Below are 18,312 nucleotides of genomic sequence, written 5' to 3'. Positions count from 1 at the left end.
GTACCTTCACTCTAGGGGTCAAACAACTAAAAATCAAGTCAGGAATCTTGGTGTGATTTTGGAGTCAGACCTGAGTTTCAGTAGCCATGTAAAGACAATAACTAAATCAGCATATTATCATCTCAAAAATATTGCAAGAATTAGATGCTTTGTCTCCAGTCAAGACTTAGAGAAACTTGTTCATGCTTTAATCACCAGCCGGGTGGATTATTGTAATGGGCTCCTCACTGGCCTTCCCAAAAAGACCATAAGAGAGCTGCAGCTCGTACAGAACGCTGCTGCCAGGATTCTGAGCAGAACCAGAAAACATGAACACATCACACCAGTCCTCAGGTCCTTGCACTGGCTTCCAGTTGCATTTAGAATTGATTTTAAAGTACTGTTACTTGTTTATAAATCACTCAATGGTCTAGGACCTCAATACATTGCAGATATGCTCATAGAATATAAACCTAACAGATCACTCAGATCATCAGGATCAAGTCATTTAGAAATACCAAGGGTTCACTCATAGCAAGGAGAGTCTGCTTTTAGCTGTTACGCCAGCCGCAACTGGAACCAGCTTCCAGAAGAGATCAGGTGTGCTCCAACAGTAGCCACATTCAAATCCAGACTCAAAACACATCTTTTTATCTATGCATTTGCTGATTGAGCACTGTGCTATGTCCGAACTGTTTGCACTTTATTTTATATGTATTATCTTTTTATTCTTTTAATTCATTTTCCTGTTTTTATTTCATTTTTAATGTATTTTATATCTTTTATGTATCATTTTGTTATTCTGACTTTTAATGCATTTTAAATATTGCTGTCTGGTTGAAAGAGCTGGGAGAATTAGGAAGAAAGTGATTAGGTTAAAATTTGGTAAATTTGGATAAGGGGACAAACCATGGGGAAGTTTAAGATGTAGTGCATGGTTAAGATATCTCTGGATTACAGTCAGGACACTTTCCAAAGGGGAAATTTGAACTGCGTTGCATAGATAAGATATCTCTGGAAGGGGGATTAGGGCTGTGTGGTGCAGTTTGAGGTGTCTTGGCAAAAGGGGAGATTGAAACTGTGTTTATCAGTTTGAAGTGCCTTAACAGGTAGCAGTCCTGTCGTGTGAGGAAGATCCATTCTGATCCGCTCTGATGGATAGATCCGTTTAGATCCACTCTGATGGACAACAACAACAACAACAACAAACTCCCTAAGACTTCCTAGCTCTTCCATCCAGATAGCAAAATTCTCTGTTTTTACTGTTATTTCTATTCCTTATGCTCTTTTTTTATTATTCTTTTTTATGTAAAGCACTTTGAATTACCATTGTGTATGAAATGTGCTATACAAATAAAATTGCCTTGCCTTGCCTAAAAAAGTAACTAATGATGTTACTTTTTATGGAAAGTAATGTTACAGTACATTATTTTTGAGTTACATATATATATATGAAATATGAAACAAATGTGATGTTTAGCTAAAGTCATTTTTGCTTATTAGTATGATTGAATCAAAGGTCAGCAGTAAAGACATTGGTAAATAAAGTTCAATTCACATTTATTTGTATAACACTTTTCACAATACATATCGCTTCAAAGCAGCTTCACAGGGAGCGCATGTCAGCATTACAATTAATCAGTTATCAGAGTTGACTAAAAGTGAGATTAAATACATAAAGTGTGTTATATAACATTTTATTATTGCAGGTTTGCATAATATTATGCGATTGCATCTCATTTTTTATTCACTGAAATACTGAATCTGTTTTTGAGCAAGTGAGACGAGTAAATGCATGATTTAACTACAATAACCATCATGTTCACCTCTACATGCCTCTACAACTTTACTCGCGATTTCTCTCAGCATGGGGACAGGAGACGTGCCAGTCAATAAATGGGAAAACAAAGATATTTTGTTGTAAATTTTAAAGTAACACATTACATTAGTTACTTGAAAAAGTAATCTGATTACATAACTCACATTACTTGAAATACGCTATATGATAACAGATTGAAGAGATGACCTTCATTTTGTTAGTGCAGATCTAGCAGAAATAACTTTTACTCATGCTGTCCCAGTCTGTCTTGGTTTAGGAAAGGTGAAGGAGGGGAGAGTGGATTAGGGGTAAATTGCACCATCTGTAAACTGACCATCTATGAATCTGAATCAAAACCATGTGAAATTTTAAAGATAACTTACCTCTTTTAAAAACTAATTAACTAATAAAATTTCCTTTCATAAGTAGTCATATTTCCTTAAACTAATATAAAGCTGCAGCGCGGGTTATATTTCGTCGTATTCGTGTTTGAGGGAAAAATCAAAATGCCAAAGATGATAGGTTTAAATAAGCCCAACTGATACGCAACAGCGAGACAAGCCATTATTTAAACTGAATACACAGGATTAATTGCAAAAATTGTACAGTGTTTTTATAATAACTTGGGATAATGTTAAGGGATATTCAATCTTGCTTAGTTACATCAAAGACTTTGGATACATTCATAGACCGAGTGACTCTCCACACCCCAGTGAGCCAAACTTTCTTCCCACAAGGTTACAGGTTTTAACGGCTGGTACTCTGAACCCAGTGATATGAGTAAAAATTCTCAGAGGACCTTGCTAGACTTCAACGGCAATATGCGCAGGGAACAATCAGAAGAACATTTCAGTAGCAGAGAGCCTAAAACTCTCATGTCGAAAGCCGCTTTATGTTGTGATGTCTTATAGTAGAGTCCTTAGGGAAGGGAGTGTCACTGGTTGTTTTGTTTTTTATTTCAGGAATTTGACAATGTGAGTGCTCCCGGGAACCTGTAATACATACTAAACTTGTTTGCCCCTTGGGTATCAAATCCTATTTATACCTGAAACTAAACAATTAAGTCAGACAAAGGGTTTATAAAGCAAAAAAAAAAAAAAAAAAAAAAAAACACATTTTAATGCATAACACAAACAATTTGATTCCAAAGAGGTCACTCACCTTAATGCAAAATACAATGTCAGCTAATGCAAATTTTACTTGCTTTGAAAAATATAATCCGAGAACAGAATAAACCTCCCTTCAACTCACTAATCAAAATGCAAGCCATCTGATGTGATTTGCAAGCACCATACACTACTGTGTTGTACTGCTGGCCAATTAAGAACAGGGATACCATGGTCCTTAAACCAGGTACTGGTAGCTTTGGCACTGTGTGCAGGTGCCAAGTGCTGTTGGAAAATGAACTCTGCATCTCCATAAAGTTGGTCAGCAGCAGGAAGTATGAAGTGCTCTAAAACTTCCTAGTATATGCTGCGTTGATCTTGGACCTCAGAAAACACAGTGGACCAACACCAGCAGATGACATGGCACCCCAAACCATCACTGACTGTGGAAACTTTACACTGGACCTCAAGCAACGTGGATTGTGTGCCTCTCCTCTCTTCCTCCAGACTCTGGGACCCTGATTTCCAAAAGAAATGCAAAATTTACTTTCATCAGAGAACATAACTTTGGACCACTCAGCAGCAGTCCAGTCCTTTTTGTCTTTAGCCCAGGCGAGACGCTTCTGACACTGTCTGTTGTTCAAGAGTGGCTTGACACAAGGAATGCGACAGCTGAAACCCATATCTTGCATTTGCTATGCGTAGTGGTTCTTGAAGCACTGACTCCAGCTGCAGTCCACTCTTTGTGAATCTCCCCCACATTTTTAATGGATTTTGATTCACAATCCTCTCCAGGGTGCGGTTATCCCTATTGCTTGTATACTTTTTTCTACCACATCTTTTCCTTCCCATCGCCTCTCTATTAATGTGCTTGGACACAGAGCTCTGTGAACAGCCAGGCTCTTTTGCAATGACCTTTTGTGTCTTGCCCTCCTTGTGCAAGGTGTCAACGGTCATCTTTTGGACAACTGTAAAGTCAGCAGTCTTCCCCATGATTGTGTAGCCTACAGAACTAGAATGAGAGACCATTTAAAGGCCTTTGCAGGTTTTGAGTTTATTAGCTGATTAGAGTATGGCACCAGGTGTCTTCAATATTGAACCTTTTCACAATATTCTAATTTTCTGAGATACTGAATTTGGGATTTTCCTTAGTTGTCAGTTATAATCATCAAAATTAAAAGAAATACTGATTTAAAATATATCAGTCTGTGTGTAATGAATGAATATAATATACAAGTTTCACTTTTTGAATGGAATTAGTGAAATAAATCAACTTTTTGATGATATTCTAATTATATGACCAACAACTGTATGTTAAAATAAAGGTTTTTCTTTTTTTTGATGCCGAAGCTGAATTTTCAGCATCATTACTCCAGTCCTCAGTCACATGATCCTTCAGAAATCATTCTTATATGCTGATTCAGTGCTTAAGAAATATTTCTTATTATCAGTGTTAAAAAAGTGCTGCTGCTTAACATTTTTATGGAAACAGTTAAAATATTTTAGGATTGTTTGATAGAAAAAGAACAGCATTTAATTAAAAATGAAATCCTTTGTAATATGATTGTCTTCACTGTCAATATTAAAATTGCACTGACCCCAAACTTTTGAATTAATGATTTATTATAGTAATAGTATAAATCTCACCAACCCCAAAGTTTTGAACTTATATTTCATTATACTACAGGATAGTAAATAACCATTTCATAACTTATGCCATGGCTATTAAAAGAAAGTCAGCGCAGTAACTATTATTGCAGTTTTTTTCCTCACATTTTTTTTTATTTTTATCCCAGCTAGTACATTAAAAATTTCCCATGAAACATGCACATAAAAAAAGAAATGAAACTCTGTTTCATTAAAGATATGAACTATCTTCTTTTGTTTATTAGAAATGTGTCAAACAAAGTTAGGCCTGATACACAAAGACAGACAAGAAATGCAGAATGAAAGCTCGGTAGTCATTGAAAACCAGTTTGTGAAAACTAAAATGACACCGAGTTCAATGAATCATGTGCAATCCCCATTAAATGATGCAATGAGCTGAAACGAGAGAAGAAGCATTCCTCCAAGTCTCTTAACAGAGGGGAAAATGCCACAAGAAGCACTTTAATACATATAAAAATCAGTCCTTCAGCACTTTTTCTTTTTCTTCTTCTTGTCTGCTTTGCTGGCGTCATCATGGGCTTTCCTCTTAGCAGCTAGCTTGTTAGCCTGTTGGAAAGTGTGCATTAGATTCATGAACAAAGTCGATCAAGGTCACTGGAGCTTAAATAATGAGCCAAAGGTAGGTCAAGCACCTTTTAAAGGGCTTTAACAGCCACCGTGCCAGCTCTGAATTACTACTACGTTTACTCGTTTAACCATTAACCAAAGCACACATCATAAAAAATTTTATCTAACAGCATAAAATAATTAAAACAAACATAAAGCTCATTATTCTGGTTAGATGGGTCTGGTTTTATACAATTTTATTTCAAATTTACAAAAGAGAGAATATGGTTGTGAAATGGTACCGGACACATCCATTTCTAAACAGGCTTACCTCTCTGACGTTCCTCTTCTTGCCAAACATGATCTTGTCATAGAGGTATTTCTCTCTCTTCTTCATCATCATGATGGCCAGCCTCTTCTCCTCTGCTTTCTCCTCCTCTGCAGTTCGCTTACGGTTCTCTGCTTTGACTTTACCAGGAGTCACCTTTACTGACAATTTCTGAGGGAGAACCAGCACATGACAATATATAAGTATTTTACATATTGAAAAAAATATTTCTAAAAAAAAAATTTCTCTTCTAATTTTTTTTCTTCTAAAAATATTTTAATTTAAAGTTCATTAAAAAAACAAAAAAAAACAGAGGTGTAAAGTATTTGAGTAAATGTAATTAGTTACTGTACTTGAGTATCATTTTGGCAGTTTTATCAAAGATATTAGCAACTTTTACTCTTTACTTGATTACATTTTGTAATCTTTAATCCACTACATTTGCGATGAGCAATGCAATTACACATTAGATTTTGCATGGCACCAAACTTTTTCTGCAGCAGTTTCTTTTGTGGCAGAAATAAGTAATATTGCCATCTACAGGGCACTAAATACTACATCTTGTTTATGCGTGGTTACATAAATGACCTTCGCGTACATGTAAAAAGTGAAGTATACTTTGGCATTAAGACTTTTACTCAAGTTGTTTTGGAATTGGTGACTTGTAACTTGTAATGGAGTCATATTTACTATAAGGTATCTGTACTTTTACGCCAGTATGGTTTTCAGGTACTCTTTACACCTCTGCTAAAAAAGGATTCCATCCCAAAAATAATCCATATTTAGAATCAAGTTGTTTTTTTTGTTTTAACCCTTTAAAACCTGACATACAAAAGAAAAATGTAATGTTTTGAAATGGAAGCTTATTGAACAGCTTTGAACAAAAAAGTTAGCATGTGTTTTTTGTTGAGTATCATATTTCATTAGCCTCATAGCATAATTGCCCAGATCATATTTCAAAGGAAGATATCACAATTTGGCCAAAAAATGACTTAGGCAATTATGCTATGAGGCTAACGATTTGATACATCAGGCTTTTATGTCTCATATAGTATGACCTCAATTTTATTCAGAGGCCCAAACTAAGCCAAAATGTTCAATTTGGTGCAGTTGCAGATATGTACTATATGTTCAAAAAGTAAAATGAAATTCTTATAGGTAATTTCTTCCGAACAGTAAAGCAGACTACTTGCATAATGCATATAAATATCAGTTGTCATTCAAATATCTCCCAATAATGTCTTAGTAGGATATTTAAATGCAGTAACTTTACAATAAGGTTCACTAGTTAAACATTAGTTAATGTATTAACTAACATGAACTAACATGAGCAATACATTCGTTACTGTATTTACTAATCTTCGTTAACGTTAGTTCATGAAAATACAGTTGTTCATTGTTTGTTCACAGTGCATTAACTAATGTTAATGATTTTAATAATGTAATAGTAATTCATTATTAGTTCATGTTAACTAATGTAGTTAACTAATGTTAACTAATGAACCTTATTGTAAAGTGTTACCTTAAATGCTTAGTTTTATGATCAAAGCTCTATCATATTTGATACTCACATTTTAACATGAATTTAAAAAAAAAAAAAAAAAAAAAGATGTATGGATAACCAAGTAAACCTAAGTAGCTTCAGTCCATTAAATGTTCATCTGGAAATATTACTAACAATATAAGTTATTTGTATGTTTATTTAATAAAAATCTGTAGATTTCACATCAAAAAGATGAACCACAACCTCAAGGTGGACATTTTTACAATTATACTAAAAGGCCCTTTTACTTGCTAAAAAAGTATAACCTATCAATCAGAGGATAGAAGGCATGTAGAAGATTGTGAGCAACAGAGGTCAAATATGATACAACATATCAAATATGATACAGTAGACTTCATAAATGCTGTTACTTATTGTAATAATTTTTGCGTCAATGGCATCAAAAATGGCATCTTACCTTTCCCCGAGACCTCTTCTCCTCCATTTCAGCTAGATTTGCTTCATCTTCAGCCTCATCTTCTTCCTCACTTTGATCATCTTCCTCCTCATCATCTTCATCCTCTTCCTCCTCCTCATCTCCCTCCTCTTCTTCTTCCTCTTCTTCCATTTCTGTAAAGAGTCAATTTTTGAAGTCAACAATCACTCAGCATTCACACATACATTCACACATCAAAATCAGTATGCAAAACAATATGGGAAAACCCTCACGTGGCTTCTCTCCTCTCTGCAGGGCCATGAGCTTGAGTTTCTCAGGAGGCACATAATCTCCCTCAGTCTCCTCCACGAACGGTGACAGATGGGGCGGCAGTGTAACTCCCAGGAAGTATTCCTCTACGGGTAACAGAATCTTACCGTTGACAGAGTCATACACCCACTGCGGCTGGATGTAGTACCTGTATATACATTACATAAGTCATTACATAAGTACAAGAATATATATTAATATACATCATGTATACAATCAGTGAGAGTTGGTATCGGACCTGTTGATATACTGTTTGTCAACGCTGGGTCTGTCCACAATGTGATGTGTGATCGTTTCATCTGTGGCATCATATGTGCTGCCGATGCACAGCGATTTATCCCAGGACACCTGTCCACCGAAACACCTGCACAATGCAAGACATTCTTATACACAGACAAAAACGTAACTTTTGGTTAAGTAAAACTACATACACAAACTGTAGCCTTGGAAAAACACACATCTATGAACAGTTACTTGTATGCAAATCACTGCAGAGTAAAACCAAACACACTGTAAACTTATGGCACTTTCCACAAATCGGGCTTTTTGTAAAAACAAAGCAACATAAAAAAAAAGAAAAAAGCAGTAATTAAAATGGTGTTTGTTCCCCTCAGGTGGTCAAACTAAATATTATGAGTGGTTTTATTTTATATTTGTTTTATACAAGGTCTGCAATTTTAAAACCTAATTTTATATATATATATATATATACACACACACACAATAAAATATTGCCTACATTAACCTAGTTTGGTACCAAATGGTTTTGTGTAGTTACTTTTTATTGATAAAATTATATTTTCAATAATTTAAAGAAGAAATATTGATGAGAACTTTATTTGATTACAATAACATTGATTAAAGGGTTGAATAGTTGAGCTTTACGAATTAAGTTGAGAAAATTAAATTATTCCTTTGTGTTCCTACCATTCTGTACAAATGATGTCACTTCCTGCATGTCACACTATTAGAGAATGTTGCATTTAAAAAAAAAAAGGAATTATCTATGCAGTAACAGGGTGTGAGAAACAGCTAAACATACGTTATTTGTTAAAATTAGATAATTAATAAGAATAATTCTACAGTGACGTGAATATCAATTAAACAGTCACAATTATGACATTCTCGCATGATCTCTATTGCTGCATACAGTTGAGAAGGTGAAAACCAATGAGATGGGAAAAACGCAATTATTTTTTTATGTTGATTTTATGTAAAAACATAGATTATCAAACAATTTTAATAGTTTTACCTCTAAAGAACATGGGATTTGTGCCTTAAAAAGAAAAGCACACCAATCTGTCCCCTATTTAAGGAAAGCACCATAGATAGAATGATGTGTGATAAAAATTAAGCTGGTGTGTCACACTCCTTCACCTGATTACAAAAGCCAGTGATTCCCTGGGAACTTCTCTGTTTAGGAAAAACTTCAGGCCCTCAAAGAGCTTCTTCTGTGTGTTCTGCTCCTGCTCCATCTTCTCTCTCACCTCCATCTTTTCCAGGTCGTCCTGTAATTAAAAGTGCATATATAAATAAAGCTCTATAAAAGCTGCGTTTAATAATGAGGATAAAGTTCACCTGCAGTCACGCTGGTTTCATCAGAATGTTTTTTTAACACCTTCACCGTGTAACCATAGTAACAGTCTCCCTCAGTGAACATGAAACATGAGGATGTGAGGTCCGTCCAAAACAACAATTAATCAAACCACGGGTTAAATGCTTCACTAACGTTTTATGATGTGTGACTAAATAACAAGTGTCTTGTGACACTTTCTTTTTAGTGAACTTGAAGTGTGGAAAGTTATTGTGGAGTCATATATTTGCATTAATTACAGAGATCACAAGTGCTTCAGCAAGCATAGAGGAATCTGACAGCTTTGAGTTTGCTACAATACAGCTCTGCCAAATATTTTTTATATTCTGACCTGTGAGCTGCATTTTATAGGTGCTCTACAAATAAACTTATTAGTTACTAAATTTAAACTTTGAACTTTGTATCATGTTTTAATTGTCAATTTTTTTGCTATTTTTTCCCATATTGTTTTTATAGCCCTACAAAAAACTACTGTTGTACTGTGATTGTAATACCATGGTAATTTGATATATAAACAGTACCACGATACCAAAGGATTACCATATTTATATAAAAAAAACATTATTATTACTATTATTATTATTATTATTAATTGCATTACCATGTCCAAACAACCATGGTAATAATAATAATAATAATAATAAATAAATAAATAATAATAATAATAATAAATAACTGACTATTTGGATGTGGTAATATAATTTATAATAATTTATAAAAAAAATATTATTAGAATTTATAATAATTTTTAATGATTATTATTATTAATGATTATTATTATTATTATATATTTTAATAATATTTTTAATAAATTATATTACCATGTTCAACTGTTGTTATTTAGACATGGTAATAGATTAATAATAATAATTATTCAATTATCATGTCTAAATAACAACATTTGTTATTAATATAAATTCTATTTCCTTGTCCAAATAATCAAGGGTTAATTATTATTTTTTTAGTAAGTGTACAGGCTTTAAAAGGGCAAAATGTTGGCAAAATGGGCATTTAATAACTTTGCTGCCTATGCGGTAGAAAGGCAAAAAAAAAAAAAAAAAAAAAACTTTAATCAGTGCTACCTGACTAGAGAAAAAATGCTGTTGTCTCCCCTTTTGCTAATTGGGTAGGAAAACTTAAACACCCACAATGCACTGGGCATGTTGCTGTCCAAGGCCACTCCCACCAGACCAGAGTAGAGCCTTGTTGAGTAGGAAATAATTCTTAGCAAACTTTTAGTCATAACGGTATCGCACTGTTCCCGGGTGCAAGAATTCAAAGCGTAAACGTTTAGCGGTGTTAAGAGTTGCTTTCGGTCACCAGTGAAGGATCCAGCACGATGTAGGCAGTGGCTAAAGGCTGCAAAGAATCGTAAATATGGAGAGAACGCCACGTTTGTAGTCACCAATTTAAATTGTATGACTACGAACAGTGTTTTAAGCCAAAATAATTTTTGTAAGCCACTGTAGGCATTCACAATAAATAGGCTTGCTGTTATCATACTCGCCCACTGCAGCACCACCATCACTGCCCTTTTGCTTTTTTATAGAAATGAAAAACATTTAGTTCAGTTGGACAACGGATGCTACAATCATAACCTGAAAGCAAGAGCTGAAGAGCCACAGTACAGTGCATCAGGAGTCAGATTTCACTTCACTTATCACGTGAAGAAAGGAGAGATGACTGACAAGACGATAGCAGAGGATTTGGAGTGCAACAGATCCTGAGCATCATTGAGCATCATTATCTCGTAAAATATGGGGTCAGTACGGCTCCCTATACACAGTACATGTAATTGCGAATTCGAAAGTGAAAAGCGAGCGTGCATTCAAAAGCAATTTCAATACCTAGCATATTGATAGCGGCTCCCTGACGACGGCAAATTATATGCAATAACCCCCACAACCCCTCACCACGACATCCCTAACAATAAAGACAGCTGTCACTCGCTCACCCCTTCAGTAGGGAAATGGTCCAGTTGTGTCTCCTCCTCCTCCACTGTTGGGACCATACGGGCCAGACTGGCACTCAACGCTGACAGTTTCTGGAGGGAGATTTGAAGGGCAAGTCTTTAAACACACTGTAACATTTGGCACAAGATAATGTTGATATAAAAAGAGAAAATGAATTAAGTCTTGTACCTCAGTATAGCTTTCTGAGTCCAGGGCATAATCTTCTTCAAACTCTGATTTGAGACTGATCTCTCCCTGTCCATCAAGCTAACACGCACACGAAAAAAAAAAAAAAGAACAGATTCAATTTACAATTGGAACGAATTGGAATTCTGCTACTACATATTAATGCATTTAAAGCAAGCACATTCACATGTTCTGTGTGTGATACCTTGGGTGGGTAGACAAGGTTGAGAGTCTGGTAAAGACGGAAGTTGACAAAGCCAAGCAGCGTTGTGTAGAATTCGGTAAATGTGGCCATGACTCTGTAGTCCACATCTGTAGGGTGCTGAGGAAAGCAAGGATGTATGTTATATTAAACAGTCATCATAAAATAATCTATAGGAAGACCTCAGCATCCAAAATACTGCATCATACTAAGAACACTGATCCATGTGATCAATGATTTTAACATGGGTAACAACAGCAATATGATGACACTAATGTTTCCAATTCCTTAAAAATAATTACAACAATAATACAAATCACAAAATTTCTTCCATTAAAGTCGTTCATTAGCCTATTTAACTCTGAAAACCTTCACCTACACCTCTCACACCTCCCAAAAATGCAAACTTGCTAAAACAGTTACAACATACACTACTGTTCAAAAGTTTGGGTTTAGCAAGATTTTTATTTTTTTTTTTTTGAAAGAAGTCCTATACTCAACAAGACTGCATTTATTTGATCAAAAATATGGTTAAAATAGTAATATTAATATATAATATAATAAAATATTATATATAAAAAATTTTTTATTTATTCCTGTGATGCAAAGCTGAATTTTCAGCATCATTACTCCAGTCTTCAGTGTCACATGATCCTTCAGAAATCATTCTAATATGCTGATCTGCTGCTCAAGAAACATTTAATGTGTACAATTGTACAAAATATTTGTGTACAATATTTTTTTTCAGGATTATTTGATGAATAGAAAGTTCAAAAGAACAGTGTTTATCTGAAATCTAATCTTTTGTAACATTATAAATGTCTTTACTGCCACTTTTGATTGATTTAATGCATCCTTGCTGAATAAAAGTATTCATTTCTTTAATTTCTTTTCAAAAAAATTAAAATAAAAATTCTTACTGACCCCAAACTTTTGAACGGTAGTGTATAATGCTACAGAAGCTTTGTATTTCAGATAAATGCTGTTCTTTTGAACTTTCTATTCATCAAGGAATCATGAAAAACTGTACACAACTGTTTTCAACATTGAAAATAATCATAAATGTTTATTGAGCAGCAAATCAGCATATTAGAATGATTTCTGAAGGATCATGTGACACTGAAGACTGGAGTAACGATGCTGAAAATTCAGCTTTGCATCACAGGAATAAATTACTTTGTCAAATATATTTAAATAGTACACAGTTATTTTAAATTGTAATAATATTTTATAATATTACGGTTTTTTACTGCATTTTTAATTAAATAAATGTAGCCTTGGTGAGCAGACGAAACTTCTTTTAAAAACATTAAAAATCTTAGTGGTTCCAAACTTTTGGACTGTATATATATATATATATATATATATATATATATATATACACACACACACACACACACACACACACACACTGAACAAGCCTCAAGAGTGCAAGATATATTTTATACTCACATCATGGGCAAACTGATATGGTATGATCCATGTGATGGTTTGCCCCAGGACCTCTGCCTGGTAGTAAATGCCCTTTATGGAAAGAAAAACCTGAAGGAAAAATAATCATAAAGTCAGAGAAGTGGTTGATAATACACTTGCTGTAACACTCGTGAATCATTTAAAATCATTTTAAAGATTTACACTTTTCACTCTTTGGACATGCAATACCTTTTTCAGGGAACGTGAGGAGATAATGTAGTTCATCCACTCAACGCTGAGTCTCCGGCAGAGCTGAATTGTCTGAACGTGGCATTTTCCCGTGCGAGCGAACGTAGAGAACAGGAAACACATAGAGAGGGCATCATCTACATCTCGAAGAGCATCAATGAACGTGGGATATCTGAAAAAATAAACTTATTTTATATACAGTACACAAGGAGATGACAGACCACTCATAGAAAAATAGAGGAAGAAAGTTGGTCAATGTGGCGGCTGAACGAAACATTTCAGCAAAATTTGAGATAAAGAAGCTAAATATCGTGGCAGACTTTATAGGTGACTTCTAAGGAGATCACATTCTAAATTCAAAATCCAAAACCCAAAACCTGCTGATGTAAACAAAGGCAGATGGACGGATGAAGAGACAGACAGTGAGTCGAGCCAAGATAATTAAAGTATCATATTCTAGTGACTTTTTGGATTTCTCATAACTGATCTGTTTTGTGGACAGAGACTGAGACTCTGCCCAGACTCACAACAGTGTTTGGACACAAATAGGTGCTTATCACATAACACTGTCTGGACACACAGAAACGTCTTTCACAGCATGTTGTTCTTGAGCCAGAGAGCTGAAGTGCGTCCTCTGCAGGCCACAGACAGCACTGCATTTACTCTCACCTCTCCTTGATGATGTGGTCCAGTTTGTACGAAGGCTTGTTCTCTTTCAGTCTCTCCACTCCGCTCCAATTAGCCTTGCCATATGCTTTCCGCAGTTTCCGCACAAAAATCTATAATCAAGGAATATACAGTGAGCTCACAGACTGCCTCACAGAGGTTGTGCAAATAATACTGACCTACTACTAGAGATGCGCTTATATCAGCCGTTCAAATGAAATTCAATGCCATACTGGCCATAAGAATGAAAATTTAACAATGATGATTTATTAATAATCAACTGGGTACATTTTTTGTGTCCGTTTTTAAGGCATGTTGGATGTCTCTTGTATGCATTAGACAGGCTCTGTTGGCGAAACAACTTGCACATTTTCTACTTAAACATAAATTGTAAAATTTTTCCATCAGAATTTCATGTGGCAACTATGTGATATATTGCTTGCATTAAAGGGTTAGTTCACGCAAAAATGAAAATTCTGTCATTAATTACTCACCCTCATGCCGTTCCACACCCGTAAAACCTTCGTTAATCTTCGGAACACAAATTAAGATATTTCTGTTGAAATCCGATGGCTCAGTGAGGCCTCCATAGGGAGCAATGACATTTCGTCTCTCAAGATCCATAAGGGTACTAAAAACATTTAAATCGGTTCATGTGAGTACAGTGGTTCAATATTAATATTATAAAGCGACGAGAATATTTTTGGAGCTCCAAAAAAACAAAAACAAAATAACGACTTATTTAGTGATGGCCGATTTCAAAACACTGCTTCAGGAAGATGCGGAGCACAATGAATCAGCGTATCGAATCTGCTTTTCGGAGCGCCAAAGTCACATGATTTCAGCCGTTGGCAGTTTGACATGCGATCTGAATCATGATTCGACACACTGATTCATTAATGCTCCGATGCTTCATGAAGCAGTGTTTTGAAATCGGCCATCACTAAATAAGTCGTTATTTTGTTTTTTTTTGGCGCTCCAAAAATATTCTCGTCGCTTTATAATATTAATATTGAACCACTGTACTCACATGAACCGATTTAAATATGTTTTTAGTACCTTTATGGATCTTGAGAGAGGAAGTGTCATTGCTCCCTATGGAGGCCTCACGGAGCCATCGGATTTAAACTAAAATATCTTAATTTGTGTTCTGAAGATTAACGAAGGTCTTACAGGTGTGGAACGGCATGAGGGTGAGTAATAAATGACAGAATTTTCATTTTTGGGTGAACTAACCCTTTAAGCCAATGAATCAAGTGTATAAATGTTTTTGTGAGAGATTTCACAAAGAGGCTGGCTAGAGTGACACAATGCCACCATTTCCTGCAAATATGCGAGAACAAACAGCTAAATAATTCAATATAGGGGCCAAAAAGCTTATATTTTTTAGTACAAACAATGCAAAATACAATTTCAAGAAAAGAAAAAAAATATTTACAGCCAATAAAATCACACCCATTCACTCATTATTTTCATAAGTGGCAAAAAAAGTACTTTTTTTTTTACACTGTCTGCGATGTCTCATCATAGACAATAAAACAGACTGTGAAAAGAAAAAAAAAGTTTTTGTAAAGCATGTTTTAAAAGGAAACTCAGCCTCTCAGTAATTTCTGACTTTTTGTAACGTTATCACAACTGATAAAAAGAGGCTTCTTACTTTCAATGTGCCTGTCATATATCAAAGGAACACACACAATAGAATAATGCTGAGTGGAAATGACTCAATATTAAAAGGTGCAGTAAGCGATTTCTGTGAAACTCTTTATATTTGAAATCAACCCAAACAAACACACTCCTCCCTTCATTGTTCCACCCCGAAAATTCACGAACCCACAATGCAAGAGTAGATGTCTCTTCATCATAGATGAAGTAAAACAAAATAATGCGAAGACTAGAATTAGAATAGAAGAACGCTAGCTCGGCTCAGTCTCAGCTAGTCAAAACGCAATCATATGTACGTACATAGAACGAGTGCATTTAGCCCAGAACACAACATTGTTTTGGATGTTCAGTAAGTTTCATTGCAAAATATGTTTTTGTTTAATCTTTAGGTTCAGTCTTAAAAATGACAGTGTGAACGTTAAGCGAATCAGGACTAAATTAATTATTTTCATTACCAAGAGAACCCAATTAAAAGTGTGAACACACCCTAAAATAACTGACTAAAATGTCTAAATTGTAGTTAATACATAACTGAAGTACTGAAGAAAAGCATTTAGCTTTTCCACAGTTCTTACCTTGTACTCTCTGAACTTGCCAACGATGGGCTCATGCAGGAGGAAGCGGATGTCTTTCAGCAGGTAGAAGGTTCTAGGGGCTGTCGAGCCCTTGTTGACCTTCTTTTTGTGTTTGGGCTCATGAGGATAGATTCCTTTCAATATACATAATCGCCTATAAAATGAGATGCATGTATCAATACACAATGAATTTTATTAAATGCATAAATATGAAACAAAGCAGGTTACAGAACATACATCTGTGGTTCACAAACAACACCAGGGAAGAAATACTTAAGTAATGATAAAGCGCAACTAATAACTAATAATTAATATACTTATTTTACACTAAAAATAAGAAAGTATATTTTTAGTAAAATTTTTTATGCATTTCTCAGAAATATACAAAAAATTACACTTAAGCACACTTGACTTATACTAAAAAAAAAAGGTCTAAGTATATTTGGCCCATACTTGTACCCAATCTTTTGATCGAGATATACTTAAAAATATAATTAAGCAAGTATACTTGGCTTGTAGTTGTGTTTAATCTTTTGATTGAGTAGCCAATGAAATACTTTTTTCACAAAGGTTTACATACTGTCTTATAAATAAAATATTGATTTATAAAGAAAACAGATTTGTTCCTAATTCTGAGTATGTGAATTTTTGTGTAGTCCACTGGTAGTGTACATAGGAATTTACTTAAAGGTGCAGTATGTAATAATTCTGTCCACTAAAGGCCTATTCAAAACAAAGGCTTGATGATGGCAAGTTTGAGCGGGGAATCTTGGGACATGTGGTCTTCACCTAAACAGACAGCGCAAAAGAATAGGGGTTGGACTTGGGAAGAAATCATGTTCATGAATGCGATTATTAACGTTATTGTAGTATGAAGCAGAGCAGGACCGAGTGTTGTTGGAGCTGAACGAGGCCGCTGGAGCGATTGCGCAACACACGCCTCACGAGCAGCCGAACTTTTATTATGACACAATCGCCGGCGGCGCCTCCGCTTTTCCGGTCATGAGTATGAGGTAACGCAGCTCTGTTTATCATATTAGATACATTTGAGAGTGTTGAAAATGATGTTATAACGTTACTCTGTGCGTTCACTCGGTGGCTGCTGTGAGACACTTGTTGCACACTGCGGTAAGATAGATCGATTTTAGAATATCATATTAAATGCTGGATGGCTTGTGTTGATAAATGGCATGCAATTAATTTTAAAATGTATGGTATGATGGAGAAAAAAAGACTATACGTGTTGAGCTATATAAAAATAATTCGTTTTCTGTCTATAAATATATCAAAACAGTTGTTCCCTTGTCTATTAAAACATGTAATATATTAAAGCGTCTTTGGTGGTTTCTTCAAAATAAAACCAGAAACTGGGTAACGCGGGTATGATGCAATTGACAGGCGACTCCTCACACGTGCCGGAGCCTTTGTTAAAATTGCAATTTTCTCACGATTTACAAATAGTTGGAAACATTTGGGATATTGTAAACACTTGCCTAGTGGTTTTCGGATATTTTACCGCAAAAATATTACATATTGCAGCTTTAAAGTACACTTAAAAGTATATTTAAAATATAAAAATTAGTACCTAAATAGGAATAAAGTAGTAGGCCTATATTTAAAGTGCAAAAATTATATATAAATAGTAAACTACTAGTATGACATTAAGTTAACTTACAAGTATAGTTGCAGAAAACTACTAAACCAGTAGTTTACTGTGAATATACTTCAAAGTGCACTTTCATAAACTAAAAAATGTGCTACAAGTATGTTACAAGTAAACTATCAGTATACTGTACTTATAAGTCCACTTGTAGTTGCAGTACAAGTGAAAAAACAGTTAAAACTAAACTAGTTGTGTAACTACTGTTACACTGAAAAGTATATTTTATACACTAAAAAGTAGGCCAGTTTAGTCCCATAGAATAGTAGACTTATATTAATATACTTACTACATAAAGAATACTTAAAACTTTACTTTAATTTTAAGTATACTTAATCAAGTTCATTTTTGTAAGCGTACATAATTGAGATGATAAATTGCTTTTTTTTAAAGTAACTTTTAAATACCCCTTGATAACCCTTATGTCACATGTCCAATCTAACTCTAAAGTATGGCAG

General features: G+C 34.7%; 1 protein-coding gene across 1 annotated transcript in view; it reads right to left on the bottom strand.

Moving 5' to 3' along the window:
* Positions 1-4,757: 4,757 nt before the first annotated feature.
* Positions 4,758-18,312, bottom strand: part of pes (pescadillo) — a 14,360-nt gene continuing 805 nt past the window's right edge. Inside the window, exons 3-15 of the mRNA XM_048188854.1 lie at positions 16,195-16,348; positions 13,961-14,070; positions 13,292-13,463; positions 13,082-13,171; positions 11,633-11,749; positions 11,431-11,508; positions 11,244-11,333; positions 9,073-9,203; positions 7,934-8,059; positions 7,659-7,843; positions 7,408-7,559; positions 5,450-5,617; positions 4,758-5,118 (exon numbers count right to left, since the gene is read on the bottom strand). Of these exons, the coding sequence (XP_048044811.1) occupies positions 5,038-5,118; positions 5,450-5,617; positions 7,408-7,559; positions 7,659-7,843; positions 7,934-8,059; positions 9,073-9,203; positions 11,244-11,333; positions 11,431-11,508; positions 11,633-11,749; positions 13,082-13,171; positions 13,292-13,463; positions 13,961-14,070; positions 16,195-16,348 (1,654 nt within the window). The 3' untranslated portion in view covers positions 4,758-5,037. The remainder of the gene's footprint in view (positions 5,119-5,449; positions 5,618-7,407; positions 7,560-7,658; positions 7,844-7,933; positions 8,060-9,072; positions 9,204-11,243; positions 11,334-11,430; positions 11,509-11,632; positions 11,750-13,081; positions 13,172-13,291; positions 13,464-13,960; positions 14,071-16,194; positions 16,349-18,312) is intronic.

The sequence above is a fragment of the Megalobrama amblycephala genome, linkage group LG4, assembly GCF_018812025.1.
Source record: "Megalobrama amblycephala isolate DHTTF-2021 linkage group LG4, ASM1881202v1, whole genome shotgun sequence".
Lineage (NCBI taxonomy): Eukaryota > Metazoa > Chordata > Actinopteri > Cypriniformes > Xenocyprididae > Megalobrama > Megalobrama amblycephala.
The sequence above is the reverse complement of the archived record's forward strand: the minus strand, read 5'-3'. Positions and strand labels throughout refer to the sequence as shown.